This window comes from Falco peregrinus, chromosome 19, assembly GCF_023634155.1.
Source record: "Falco peregrinus isolate bFalPer1 chromosome 19, bFalPer1.pri, whole genome shotgun sequence".
Taxonomy (NCBI): Eukaryota; Metazoa; Chordata; class Aves; order Falconiformes; family Falconidae; genus Falco; species Falco peregrinus.
In genome coordinates, this window is record NC_073740.1 from 5,721,722 (window position 1) to 5,734,082 (window position 12,361).

Below are 12,361 nucleotides of genomic sequence, written 5' to 3' on the forward strand. Positions count from 1 at the left end.
CCTATGAAACATGTCCCTGCAAGAATGAACACGAGAGAAGAACAAGCAAAGACGGCCACGACTGGAGACTTCCAGGAAGACGAACTGGCACTCTTGCAAAACCAGTGCCCTGTCTCAGGGATCTTCAAAACCCTGATCTTATCATTAACTACTGCTGGCATTTTCCCCTGAAATAAATTGGAAAGGCTTTGGTGAAACAAGACGCATGAAGATGTAGCTGATGCGAAGGACAATTTTATTCATGTTTAAAGCAGAAGACAGGAGCAAACCGGTGTCAGGAAGCAGGCACTTCTTTCCAAACCCAAGCGCGTGACAGCCCTGGAGGGATGACGCGGAGCGGCCCCAGCACCGAGAAGCCAGCCAGGAGGCTCTCGTGCCGCGGGAAGAGTGTCCAGGAACGACCTGGCTGAAGAACAGTAACGCCGACAAAGTGGGTGCTTCCCCTCCTTCTGAGGCACCGCACGCTGCACAGCTCCGTACCGCAGCAGCTGCCCCGGCTCTGCTCCGCGCCTCGGGCCCGGGGACCGCTCGGCACTGGGAACAGCGCTGACCACGTGCCCTGTGCCTCCGTGCACTGCTCTGCCTGACCCAGCCCCGCGCGGTGACGCGGAGCTCCCGCAGCTCCTGTCAGCAGAAACCCAGACTCCAGCAAGGCGTGGGGACCCCCGAACCCAACGATCCTACGCTGCTCCCTGACGGCTGCACCACAGAAGAGAGAGGAGGAGGGAGCCTGTCGCAGGGCGCCTAGGCCAAGATATCGGAGGTGGAGTCTCCGGAAGCGAAGCGGATGTCATGGGCAAGGCAAGGCCCGTTGAGTTCCTTCCCAAAATCCACCAGGAAGTTCTTGTTCACGCACAGGCCGCCCTTCTCAGTGTCCACATCAATCTGCAGCATGACGGAGCCTTCCCTGCGAGGGAACAAGAGCGCAGCGGTCACAGGCAAGCAAGCCAGGGCCCTGTTTCGGGGCTCCTGCCCGCACCTCCCCGTTCCGTATGGAGGAGGAGGCCGGCTCCTTCACATCTGCTCTTCCGCAGGGAGGAGGGCGCGGAGGCTCCCTTCCAGCGGGGCCACACGCCCGCGCTCACATCTTTTCCCTGAATGCTCGATGGACGCGGGCGAACCGCCGGGAACGACGTGGCAGGCGGGCTGGAGCTTGGCTCTGCGCTGGAGAGAGACCATCGCCCGCTCTGCCAGACCAAAACCTCTGGGGGGGACACCTGGGGAGGCGCTGCCAGAGCGGCCTGGCCTGGCTGCCGGGGCTCCACGGGCGGATCCTCTCCGCCTTCCCGGCTGGAGCGCTCCCGGGCTCTCCCGAGCACAGGCCGGGCACTGCGGCTCCACGCAGGCGGCAGCTGCACCTCGCTCGGCCAGGGGCGCCGGGGTCAGGCGCACGTGAGATCCCGCCCGAGGAAGCTGTGGGGACCACGTTAGGAGGCCCCGTCCCCTGCAGTCACAGAGGTGTCCTCAGAGCCCCCCCAGCGAGGCGCCTTTCCCCTTTGGAACGCAGGGGCCGTGCAAAAGAGGCCTCGCGCCTGCCCAGCGCTTCTCACCTGACCAAGTTCGGGTAGAACTGCTTGTCCCACGTGCTGTAGAAGGAGTTGGTGACGTACAGCCTCTTGCCGTCCACGCTGAGCTGCATTTTACTGGGGCCGCCGTACACTCTCTTGCACTGCAGGCACAACAGACAGCCCTGGCGTTACTGGCTTTTCCCGCAGCAGCCAAGCACAAGCCGGAGCAGGGAGCGGAGCGCAGCGGAGCAGAGCGGCTGCCTCCCCTGCCAGCGCAGGCAAGCGGCCAGCAGCTGCGGGCACACGGGCCGCTGCAGCGGAGACCTGCCCCAGAGCCCGCGGGCAGGGAATTTGCCGAGCAGAGCCCAAGCGCAAAGGACACCAGAGGGCAAAGAGGCCACGGAGCTCACCTTGACCACCAAGGGGTCCGGCTGGCACTTCAGCTCTTCGTCTCTGCACACGGTGACGGGTCCCCCTCTGAGGATGCTGCCTCCCACAAACACCTGGAAGCGAGGCAGGGGGAGACACGTGGCCTTGTCACGCGGCCACCGCCAGACCCTCCTAAGGAACCCAGCGGTGCCAGCCCTTCCGCTCCCGCCTTACCTGCCCCACCAGCCTGGGCTTGCAGGTCTTGGAGAGCTCATACTGGCGGATGTCTCCGTGCAGCCAGTTGCTGAGGTACAGGTACTTGTCATCCGTCGAGATGACGAGGTCCACCGTGAAGGCTAGGGCACACAAACAAAAAGCTCCAGAGAAGGCAGCGCCCACAGAGAATGCGCCTCTCCCTGCCACCCTGGACGTCGTGCCTATGGTGCACGAGAGCCGCCCGAGTGCGCAGGCTGCAGCTGGGGCAGCGGTGCCTCCTCAGGGCTTGCACAGCCCCTGCCCCCTCCGACAAGCCTTCTGCCATCTTTGCGCGGCACGGCGCCGCGGGTCAGTGAGGGGTCTCTGCCGGGCTGCACGACACAGTGCTCTGGGAGGGAAAATATAAACACCCCTCGGGGCACACAGACCTGGCATCTTGGGCATAATCCATCCTGTCACGTCCTTGGCCGGTATCCGAATCACCTCCTCTACGGCCCATTTGTCTCTCTGCACAAGGAATATGGGCACAGCACTGTGAGTGCTCCAGGCTGCTCAGGCGAGAGCGCTGCCCGGCACTCGCACGCCTGCGCAGCCGGCAAAGCTGCCGGAGGAAAGCTGCCGCTGTGCCCAGCTACGGCGAGCAGGCACGGCTGGGGCGGCACCGGCCAACAGCAGCAGCAAGGCTGAGCCTCCTCGCTCAGATGAATCCCCCAGCCTAAGGGTCCGGAGCTGGCTCCGCACGCTGCCCTCTCCACACGCCTCCTCCTTTCTCCCCGCCACCCCGCGTTTCTTCGGTGCCTTTCCCAGTCGCCCTGAAGCTCCCCACGGCCGGGTCTCCCCGGCTGCTGGCAGAACACTTGCCTCGCACTTGTAGAAGCGGTAGACAATGCCGCTCAGGGCACAGCTGACGTATCCCTCGGCAGCATCGGGGTTGTGGAGGAACTTCACGCTCAGGGGCAGAGAGTCCTCCCCCAGGTCGAAGCACTGGGTGAGGGTGTGGCAGGACAAGTTCCACACGTTCAGGCGGCGCCCAAAGACCCCTGCGGAAAAGGAAGACCACATCAGAAGATGAGGGGCCACCTGTGGAGACTAATCCCTCCCCAAATGCTCGCACTCGGGGACAGCCCCAGCAGTGACCAGCCAGAGCCTGCAGAGAAGCCGCCGCGCTTGAGGGAGCAGCGGGAGAGGGCAGGGACTAGCCTGGGGTAAGGACAGGCGCTGCACGTCCTGCAGCCGTGCCTCTAGGACGGGCCGTTCGTGGGGACGTCTGCCTGTCCCCCCTCTCCAGCTCCGGCTCTCGCTCTGACGGCCCCGGCACCCTCCCACCACCCCGCTGAGCTCTGGCTCAGCACTTGCATCCTCATTCCCTCACCTTTCTTCAAGTCGTCAGGATTAAACCCGCGTCCCGCGCGTTTTGGGACCAGTCCGGCAGAGCTGATGAGAACGTTGTGGCGCGGCTGGTACCAGAAGTCGTATCCAGTCGGGGGGGCTTCACACTCATTCTCCCAGTTCCCCTTCAGCTCAAAGGTCTCTCCATCCAGCACAATGAATCCACCTGGGGCACAAAAAGGGGACGCACGATCAATCGCGTACTCCGCTTCCAAAGCAGCCCGTTTCCTTGTGGAGTCATCGCCGGGCAAAGTACCTTTCCCGTTGCCAGCTGGGTCTCCCATGTTGGCAATCAGGATGTCACCATTAGGCAGGCTGTGCACTACGCTGAGGTATCCCTTGTTGCACTTCCAGAAGACATCCACTGGCTCAATCATCTGAGAAAAGGTCACACAGACACACACACCTCAGCCAGCGACTGCTCGGCTCATTTCACGCTCCCTGGCAGAGCCTTTGGCCACCAGAGACTCCTGCAAACCTCCGATGCTTGCGGGAGCTTTCGTTCCAAGGACTCCCACTTGCCAGGGGCTGCTCCTCCTTGCAGAGGAGCACAGAAGCCCCTGAGCTGCCCCTCTGCGCAGAGGAGAATGCAGCAACACCAAACCCATCACAGCCTGTCTGTCCACCGCACTGCTGGGGCGGCAGGTGTGGTGCGGGGCGTGACTGCCCACGATTAGGCTCTCTGAACGCAACAGGCGGAGAGAGAGGGACGCAAGGATGAGCAGAGCCTTCCTTGGTCTGGAAAGGAGAGAGCCGAGCGGAAAACGTGACCCAGCTCCCTAAAACCGGGGTGGAAGAGGAAATGAAGACAGAACCCTTCTTCCCTGTGTATTATCCCAGAAGCACCAGTTCCCAACTCCTTCCCAGAAACTTGTCCTTGCGTCACCTGAGGCATACCTTACACAGCTTGGGAGCCCGGCACTGGGAACCCACATCCACCACGTAAATGCGGGAGGAAATCAAACAGGGAAGAATCAGCTTGTTCCTTCTCGGTGTGGCAGTGTCAAAGCAGGCGCAGCCAGCGCTCCACCCCGAGGAATGCAGCTCGTCTTTGAGGTTGGGCATGGGCAGGCGGTGGATCACCTAGGCAGCCAAGGCAGAGTTAGGGTTCGCACAGGGAGGCAGGGAGAAACGGGGACCCTCACGCTGGCAGATGCTTCTGGCTTGGCAGCCTCCACCTGCGCGCCTGGCACTGCCTGCAGAGCTCCGGGACGAGAACACTGCTCCGTGCACTGGCTGCTGCTCCGCGTTAGGGCACGGCGTGCCGCTGAGAGGAGACCGTTCCCCATGCCGAGCAGCCACCCACAGGCTGATCCAGAGCACGTGCTCAGGAGCTCACTAGCAGCACCAAGACTCTCGGGAAGTGAGTTGGGAAGTGAGTCAGAGCCGACCTGTCCCCAGGACACCGAGCCGGAGACGACTCAACCGCAGCCAGGCACACACAGGACAGCGCAAAGACAGCAGGAAGGTGAGTTTGCAGGCAGACAACAGCCCTCTCTCACACGTACAACCGCGGAGAAGCAAGAGAGAGACCTGTTGTGACAGAACTCACCAGGGGTTTCCCAGATGGGTCTTGGCAGGGCATGACCAGGCAGCAGGAGGGAACGGTGGACAGGAGAGAAAAATGCCCAAGACAAGAAGGTGCCAGGCATAGAGAGACGCCTGGCATCCCAGGGTGGCTATCAAGCAACCTGGAGTCCCAAGCAAAAAGGAGGAAAGGTCCCGAATGCCGAGGCACCATGAAGCACAGAGCCAGCAGCTGGGCACCATCCCAGGCAAGCGCTGCAGGGACACGGGTACCTGGCAGTAACAGGGAGATCTGGGGTTGAGGTCAATGGTGGCCAGGAAGTCAGGCTGCTCCACGCAGGTTTCCCTGTAGGTGCAGGTCACGTAGGCAACCTCCTCTCTAGGAGCTGCGTAGAAGGAAAGCTTGTGTTAAAGCACGCCGTGAACCAGCCAGGCGGGAAAAGAAAAGCTTCAGCAGACCCTCAGAGAAGACTGAACTCACTTTTCTGGATGCCAAGACCTTCCTACAGGCAGCTGAACGCAACGACCTGCAGCTATTCCATCCCTTCCTCCTTGCGCACTGACAACTGCCCAACCCTGGCTCCGTTACCGACCCAGAGGCACGAGAACAACCACAGCGGAGAAGATCTCCACGGAGGTACCGTCCTGCCCCTTTGGGGGAGGGGACTCGGCACACGTTCACGGGGGTCTCCACTAACAGGGAGCTCTCTCCCAAACACCACCCGCTGCACGACACGCTCGAGAGGACTTGCCTTTCACAGCCTCCGGGCAGGTGGGGTACTCGTAGCACTGAGCTCTGCATCTGTCTGGGTTGGGGAGAAGAATAAAATGAGAAACATCCACGTCCCAGACGGTGCCTACTCGGAAGCCTCTGTCCCACCCAAGGGACCTTCTCCCACCCCAGCTCTCAATGGGGACCTCTGTGACCGGCCCCTGCTCCGCTTATGGCACTGACGACCCCCCGACCCAGGAGAGGAATCCTCCCTGAAGCGCCACCAGGGCCGTCCCAGAACAGAGAGAACCTTCGGCCCCAGCCGGACAAGGTGCCACACTCCAGTGCCACCCCTCTCCTCCCTGCAGCGGAACAGACCTGCCAGTCCCCAGCGGGGACTCGGGTCCAAGGGGGGATGTCCGCAGCCCCCAGGCAGTGGCTGCAGCCCGGTCCAGGATGGAGCCACAAGGCTCGGAGCTGCTGTGGGCTGCGGGAGGCTGCAGAGCATCTCTTACCCATGCTGACGGCCTTCTGGTTCACTCTCCTGGAGCAGAGGTGCTGGGACTGGAGGTGCGGCTCGCTGTCTGCCTCGCCGGAGTGGGATGTGCTGTGCCGAGGCTGCTCCGAGGGGGCCTTATATACAAGGCAAAAGGGTGGGGGGAGAAAGCAGCTGCCAAGGGAGGAGCCATCGCTCCTCGGCGTTTGGGAGGTGCCAGACCAGCGCTGCGGCTTCTTTCCGCCTTGCTAACCACCAATCTAGAGGAAAAATCTGCTGGTGCGTGCAGGTCTTTTCCCTAAACACAGCCTCCCGTATCTGATCCTGGCGCTCTGGTGATCTCCAGTGGACTTCTTCAGGCTCTGGAGGCCCCCATGCCCCGGCCGAGAAACAAGCTCATTGCAGCCATCCCCCGTGCCCAGGTGGCTGCCACACAAATGTGCAGCGGCTGCAAATTCCGCACGAGGGATGAGAAGCCCATCTAGATCAGCGTCCCCACCAGCAGGCTCCTGGAGACAACAACGTGTAAACGTAGAGAGGGCACCAAAGGCACCTCTGAAATCCAGACCCCGAGAGAAGGCACGTCTGTCTGGGGGCGAGCTGAAGGCATCACGGGTTCCCTGGGCTCCGCTCAGCAAGCCAGCCCAGAGGCGCCTCTACCCAAAAGAGGCTTCTGGAGCCCTGAGGGCTGCAAACTGGGATACAGGGCTCACAAGAGGAGGCAGGGGGCTCCAACAGTGCTGACGGCAGAAGAGACTGGAGGAGCTGCCGGCATCTCCTGAACAGCGAAGGAACACACCAGGCTGGAAATGGGTGCCTGGGCAAACGCCATCTGCGCCCCTGCTGATGCAGCACCTGCAAGGTCAAGACGTGCCCGTCGCCTCGCAGGTTGGCATCTCCACGGGGGGACGTCAGCCCACCTGTGGGAAATCGGAACCTTTAGGACTCGGGGCAACTCAGCAGAGCAAAACAGTGCCTGGCCAGTAGCTACGTACCCTCCCCACCAGTCTGGTCAAGGAATACCAAAGCCCCACAGCAGGCACCGACACCACAAAGGGCCTGGCACCGGTGCGGCTGTATTACATACAAACTGGACAAAACTGCCACAAAACACCCCTGGGAAGAGCAGAGATCTCTCCTAAAGGGCCTGAGGTGCTGCAGAGAAGAATTTTGGAAGAACGGTCCCCTCCTGAGACCACCAGCACCCTGGCTGCCACCAGCTGCCAAACTAAAGCAGGAAGAAAACACCAAGCGCCACGGAACGTGAATGAGTATCGTATCTTGTGGAAGAACGCCTCAACCAGTGGGCAAATTACACGGGGTACGTAATTGCTCCACATAGGAATGCAGACACATCTGACAGCGCCATTAAAGCAGCCCTCAGGAGATCCTCATCAGAAGCGATAGCCTGTCTCACTAGGGCTGTAATTAATGGCGCTCTGCTTCCAGAACAGCGCTTTTAACGTGCAACAGGCAGACACGGGAGCAGCCTGGCACCAGCGCCCAGCGCTCACGCACTGCCCAGAGGCAGGTGAGACCAGCTGGCCAAAGGCCTTGTTTCAGGCAGCAGAAAAGGAGAATAATGGGAGCCTTTGATGCAGGCTGGTGCTCACTCATTCCACAAAGAGCGGACACTTCATTTTCCAGGCTGACAGGGTGCACGGCCTCAGCGTAGGCTCCAGGGAACACGGACCAGGGGATGCTGCTCACCGAAGGACACCCAGGCCTGACGGGAGGATGCAGCGGCAGCTCTGGTCCAGCAACGAGACCTGTAAGTCCAGCAGCTGAGGCAGGCCAAAGGCAGAGCAGAACACAGCGCGCACTAGCCTGAGCTGAGCTGGAGGCTGAGCGGCCAGCAGGGATCCTGCAGGAATGAGGGGCTGCCTGGCGTTTGCCTAACACCATGGCAGCAAGCCCTCGGTCCGGGAGCAGCTCCACAGCTCGGAGCAGCTCCACACGGCGTCTCCCTCCTCTCTGCTCACCACTGCTCTGAGCTGGGCACAGCTGCCCATCCTTCTCCAACCAAACCCAACAGAGAGGTTCAGGCAGCGTCCCCGAGGTGCTGCCGCCCTGGTCTGCCCGGCTGGTGGGAAGCACGACCCGGGCCAGCGAAGCACAAGAAGCTCCTGCTCCATCAGGGGCAACTTCAAGCACGCAGCTGGTGCCTTTAGCGCAATGCTTCTGCTGTCACGATGTGCATGTCTCACTGCACCTTCTTCTCACCCCTGCACACCTGCTAATTAAAAACTTCATTAGTCTTCCGCTCATTAACAAAGTGCACTGGTCATCCTATTTGGCTTTCCTCGGTGACGTCTTTGGCATCCCTCGCAAAACCAAGCTGCGGGGTGTAGAGTTTTCTCATTAAAACTGATAGTAGGAAGGATAAGAGCAGGCTCAGCAACACCGACGAGCAAGCAAGCGATGGTTAGCAGCGAACGCAGTCGGTGCGGTCTGCTCTCGGCCCAGGAACAGCTCCCTGTGGCAGGCACGGATGGGAAGCCGTGACATGGAGGAGCAATCAGGGGCTTCGCTGGACAGCCCACACGGAGGCGGCAACTGCTCCCCTCCTCCCGACCGTCTCTCCCAACCCTGATAGGGAAGAACACGCTGTAATTTTGATAATGGGCAAGACCAGGTGGCGCAATCTGGCGCAGGCTGGCACAGCACACAAACGCGTCAGGAGAAGACCCTGCCACACCAAGAACACCAAGTCTGCTCTGGATGCCCAGGCAAGAACTCCCCCGACGACAGGAGCACTCTCCAACCTTCCCCGCCTTCCCCAGGGAAGGCGTTCGCTTCCCGACTCACGTTGCATCACAACACACGTCCACGTGCTGCCTGCAAGGTTGGCTGGAGGCAACGTCAGCGCTTCTCCCTCGAGGCGCCTCTCCGCCTTCGCCCCACCGCGGGGCCGGCCACCCCTTCCCCTCCAAACGCGGCGGTTGCTGCTGCTGTGGGACTCACTGGGGAGGGGGCAGGAAGGTCTGGCCACAAGCACGGCAGCAGCGCCAGCCCCCTCCCCAGCACAGCCCACAGCTACGACTGCACAAACCCATCCAAAAGCCACGTCCTTAGGTTGTCATTTCAGACACCGTGGAATGACAAGTGGCTTCAGGCGGCCACCAAAGGGCCCTGAGTGTGCAGGTGAGTCACTTGTCTGGCAGCGCGGTTTTCTGCCGGATCAGCTCCTTCTCCCGCAGCCGCACAATCGCTCCATCTGGCACAAGAGGAGTGCAGGAGGAGTGGCAGCCCCACGCAGCTGGGGAGGACGGACGAGCAGGACCTGCTCTTTCTCCTCTCCCAGGCCTCTGCCTAAAGACAGGCATTAGCACCTTCCCTGAAAGGTCCCTGCGAGCACTGCAGATCCGACCCCAGGCTTACACAAATGAAATAAAACCCAGAACGGTTGACTTTCCTCCGCTGATGGAGAAGGAAATGCAGACTGGGAATACAAACACCGAGCAGAGCAGTTTAACTAAACATTTCAGGTTACACTCCAAGGACTCATGTACGCTTCTCTGTACGTAACAACACTTCCCTGCACTCGTGGACTCAAAAGCAGGAGCTCAGTCCTCACCAGAGAAGATAACTCAAGGTAGCAGACCAAGAAATAGGGGGGGTTTGGTGGTGACTCTCATCACAACTGCTCTGGCTTCACTTCAGCAGTAAATGTTCTCCATTCTATAAGTTTCCCAGCTACTAATTGGGATCCAGATGCTGCTGTCCTCTCACACTTTTTGAAAATATTACAAAGAGAATCTCTTTTTTATATTAACACATCTACTAGTCTTTGATATGTCCTGGTAGCAGAAATATAAATGAACCTGCTATCTCAAATTAACAATCAGTGAGTGAAAACCAGTAAACTGTAACTTGGGAAGGAACAGACAAGCTGCACTGTGCCCTCCTGTGGCCACATGGAAGATCATCTACCACCTTTAAAGCCAAAAACAAGTCACACTGATGCACTCGGAGGCAGTTTGGAAGTATGTGGACTGCAGAAGGCTAGTTTAAACATGGAGAAAACATGTTTACAGGTTTCTTCACAGTCCTACCTACCTCCCAATAGATCATGATTTCAGCAAATAGTACGAAATAGCGTGTGCAGACCCAGAGTTTTGTGTGCCTGTGAGTGAGGATGGGTTTTGGCCAGTGCGTGAAACCTCTACAGTACTGCTGAGGGAACATCTTTTTTGACCCACCAGATATCTGGACCTGCTCTGTGTTCACCAAATTATTTTGTTCCACTGCCTGTGTTTCTTCCACTTTGATAAGTGTGAGAGAGGCAACGGTCAGTCATTGGGTTAAGGTCTCACAACCCCTTCAGAGACTCCCCAGACAGCAGGCATTTGGCTTAATGACTGGAATTCTGGGGTCTGTTTCCAATGGCCTCTGACTGCGGGTATTTACCATGGCCAGGTCCCCCGAGAAGCCTCCTTATAGCCAGTGAAGCTGTCACTACAGTCACGTGAGTCCACGGTAAAGCTCACCTTGTAATAAAGTAAACCCAAACAGACACACATACTAAAAGCAGAATCTCTGCTATGGACATGGATCCCATAGGCACGGTGAGACCCACTGGTTTCTTCCCAGAATCACAAGAAACTCTCTACTCACAGCTTACCTTTTCCAGCACCTTGATTAGCACACATTAGTGAAAATGAAATTTTAATGCAAGCAAGTACCACACTTTGCTTTTCCTTCTGTAAGTACCTTTTTGTATTTAACATTTGCCTTTTACAAGGAGTAGAAGCAATCCGCACTTCAGCAACTGTACACACTCGTATTCAGGGGCATTTCCAACGGGGATTTCAGGGACCCAGACTGGGATGCTCGCTGTAGTTGGAATGAGAGACCCCAGTCACCTTGCAATGCACTGGTGGACTGAGAAAAGCAAGTTGAGAAGACTAACAAGTTTGTGATTTGTGGAAAATCATGGCCTAAAATGGGTAGTAGAGTGAGAGAAACTCCTCGATGTACTTCTGCCTGAAAGCAGGGTGCAGGCTGCCCACGCGTGGCCATGTGGAAGATCATGTACCTTTTCCAATTTTAAATGCTCAGTCATATAGGAAAGAGGTGCAGAAAAAAAATACAGGCTCCAGTAGTACTGGCTGGTAGCAAAGGAATTGCTAACAAAGCAGTGACTTCCTGGGACATGAGGAGATTGTTCAGACACTAAGCACTCGCTGTACCCACTCAGTGTGGACTATTAGTAGCATTTACATCGGTTAGCAGTGTATACTCCATTCTTGAAACCAGCCCCTTTGCAAGGAAAACAATGGGTCCTTGCAGCAAGATGATTTTAAACATCACTCATTTCTAACAGGAAGCTGCTGAAAATGGGATTTTACATCAGAGACAGGTAGCTACAACACCAAGTCAGTTAGAAAGCTTTCTGGCTTCACAAGGTCCTAACAGAACTGCATGTCGCAGGTTTCAAAGAAACCAAGTGGCAGCAGTCCAGCTGCTCTACATTAAAAACACAAATTGAACTCTCAAAGCCTGGTTCCAAATACGTTAGGCAAGACAGTAAGCAGCTATGTACAGAATGAAGTCTTGATCATAAAGATCTGTCAGCTAGATGAGGGTTTTGCTGTGGAAGCACAGTAAAAGTCGGAAAAACATGTAGCCAAAAGGCTGCAGCGGGCAGTCCCATTAACACACTGCTCCTCCGGCATTGCTGATGCGATTCCAGCGTTACAACTGGCAATGCTAAAGCTCAGCAGGAAACGGCAGAGGCTGGCAATGGACACAGATGGGAGAGCAACAGATCCAGAGGCAGAAAAGAGAATCAGACCCAAGAAACAGCTTAGGGGAGATGCAGTGGGAACTGGCAACAGAAGAAAGGATGGACTTGTTAAGTGCTTGTCTGTTCAAGAAGTTGCAAGACACCTGTAAGGCACCTGCTGCTAGCACTACGTGGCTTTGCCAAAGCGTGCAGGAAAGTTTTCTCCAGTCTTAGAAAACAGAAGATAACCTTTGCTTGCAATAATGGGAACAAAGGTGGTTTCAGTGAAAACAAATTCCTCACCAAAGAATTCCTAAGACAGATGACATTGTTACTTTCTGAAATGACCTTACATTTATGTTCTTTGAAACAGAAAATGCTGAAATACTAAAAAGAAAAAAAAATGCCGCTCCACC

General features: G+C 57.6%; 1 protein-coding gene across 1 annotated transcript; it reads right to left on the reverse strand.

Annotated features, from left to right (window-relative positions):
- Window positions 1-218: 218 nt before the first annotated feature.
- Window positions 219-7,717, reverse strand: LOC129782918 (methanethiol oxidase-like). The gene is made up of 12 exons (XM_055792442.1): window positions 6,237-7,717; window positions 5,762-5,815; window positions 5,283-5,395; window positions 4,380-4,565; window positions 3,739-3,859; window positions 3,466-3,648; window positions 2,955-3,133; window positions 2,522-2,600; window positions 2,112-2,233; window positions 1,919-2,011; window positions 1,551-1,669; window positions 219-907 (listed from the first exon to the last, which is right to left on the reverse strand). Exons 1-12 carry the CDS (start codon window positions 6,238-6,240, stop codon window positions 745-747), a joined length of 1,416 nt encoding a protein of 471 aa, XP_055648417.1. The 5' UTR covers window positions 6,241-7,717; the 3' UTR covers window positions 219-744.
- Window positions 7,718-12,361: the final 4,644 nt, after the last annotated feature.

What these genes read in the sequence shown, in the direction of transcription:
- LOC129782918 (XM_055792442.1), bottom strand. An exon ending in GATCTCCCTGTTACTGCCAG is followed by an intron (nt 4,566 to 5,282) that starts GTACCCGTGTCC and finishes TTGGCTGCCTAG; the next exon opens with GTGATCCACCGCCTGCCCAT. An exon ending in GGGCTCCCAAGCTGTGTAAG is followed by an intron (nt 3,860 to 4,379) that starts GTATGCCTCAGG and finishes ACCTTTTCTCAG; the next exon opens with ATGATTGAGCCAGTGGATGT.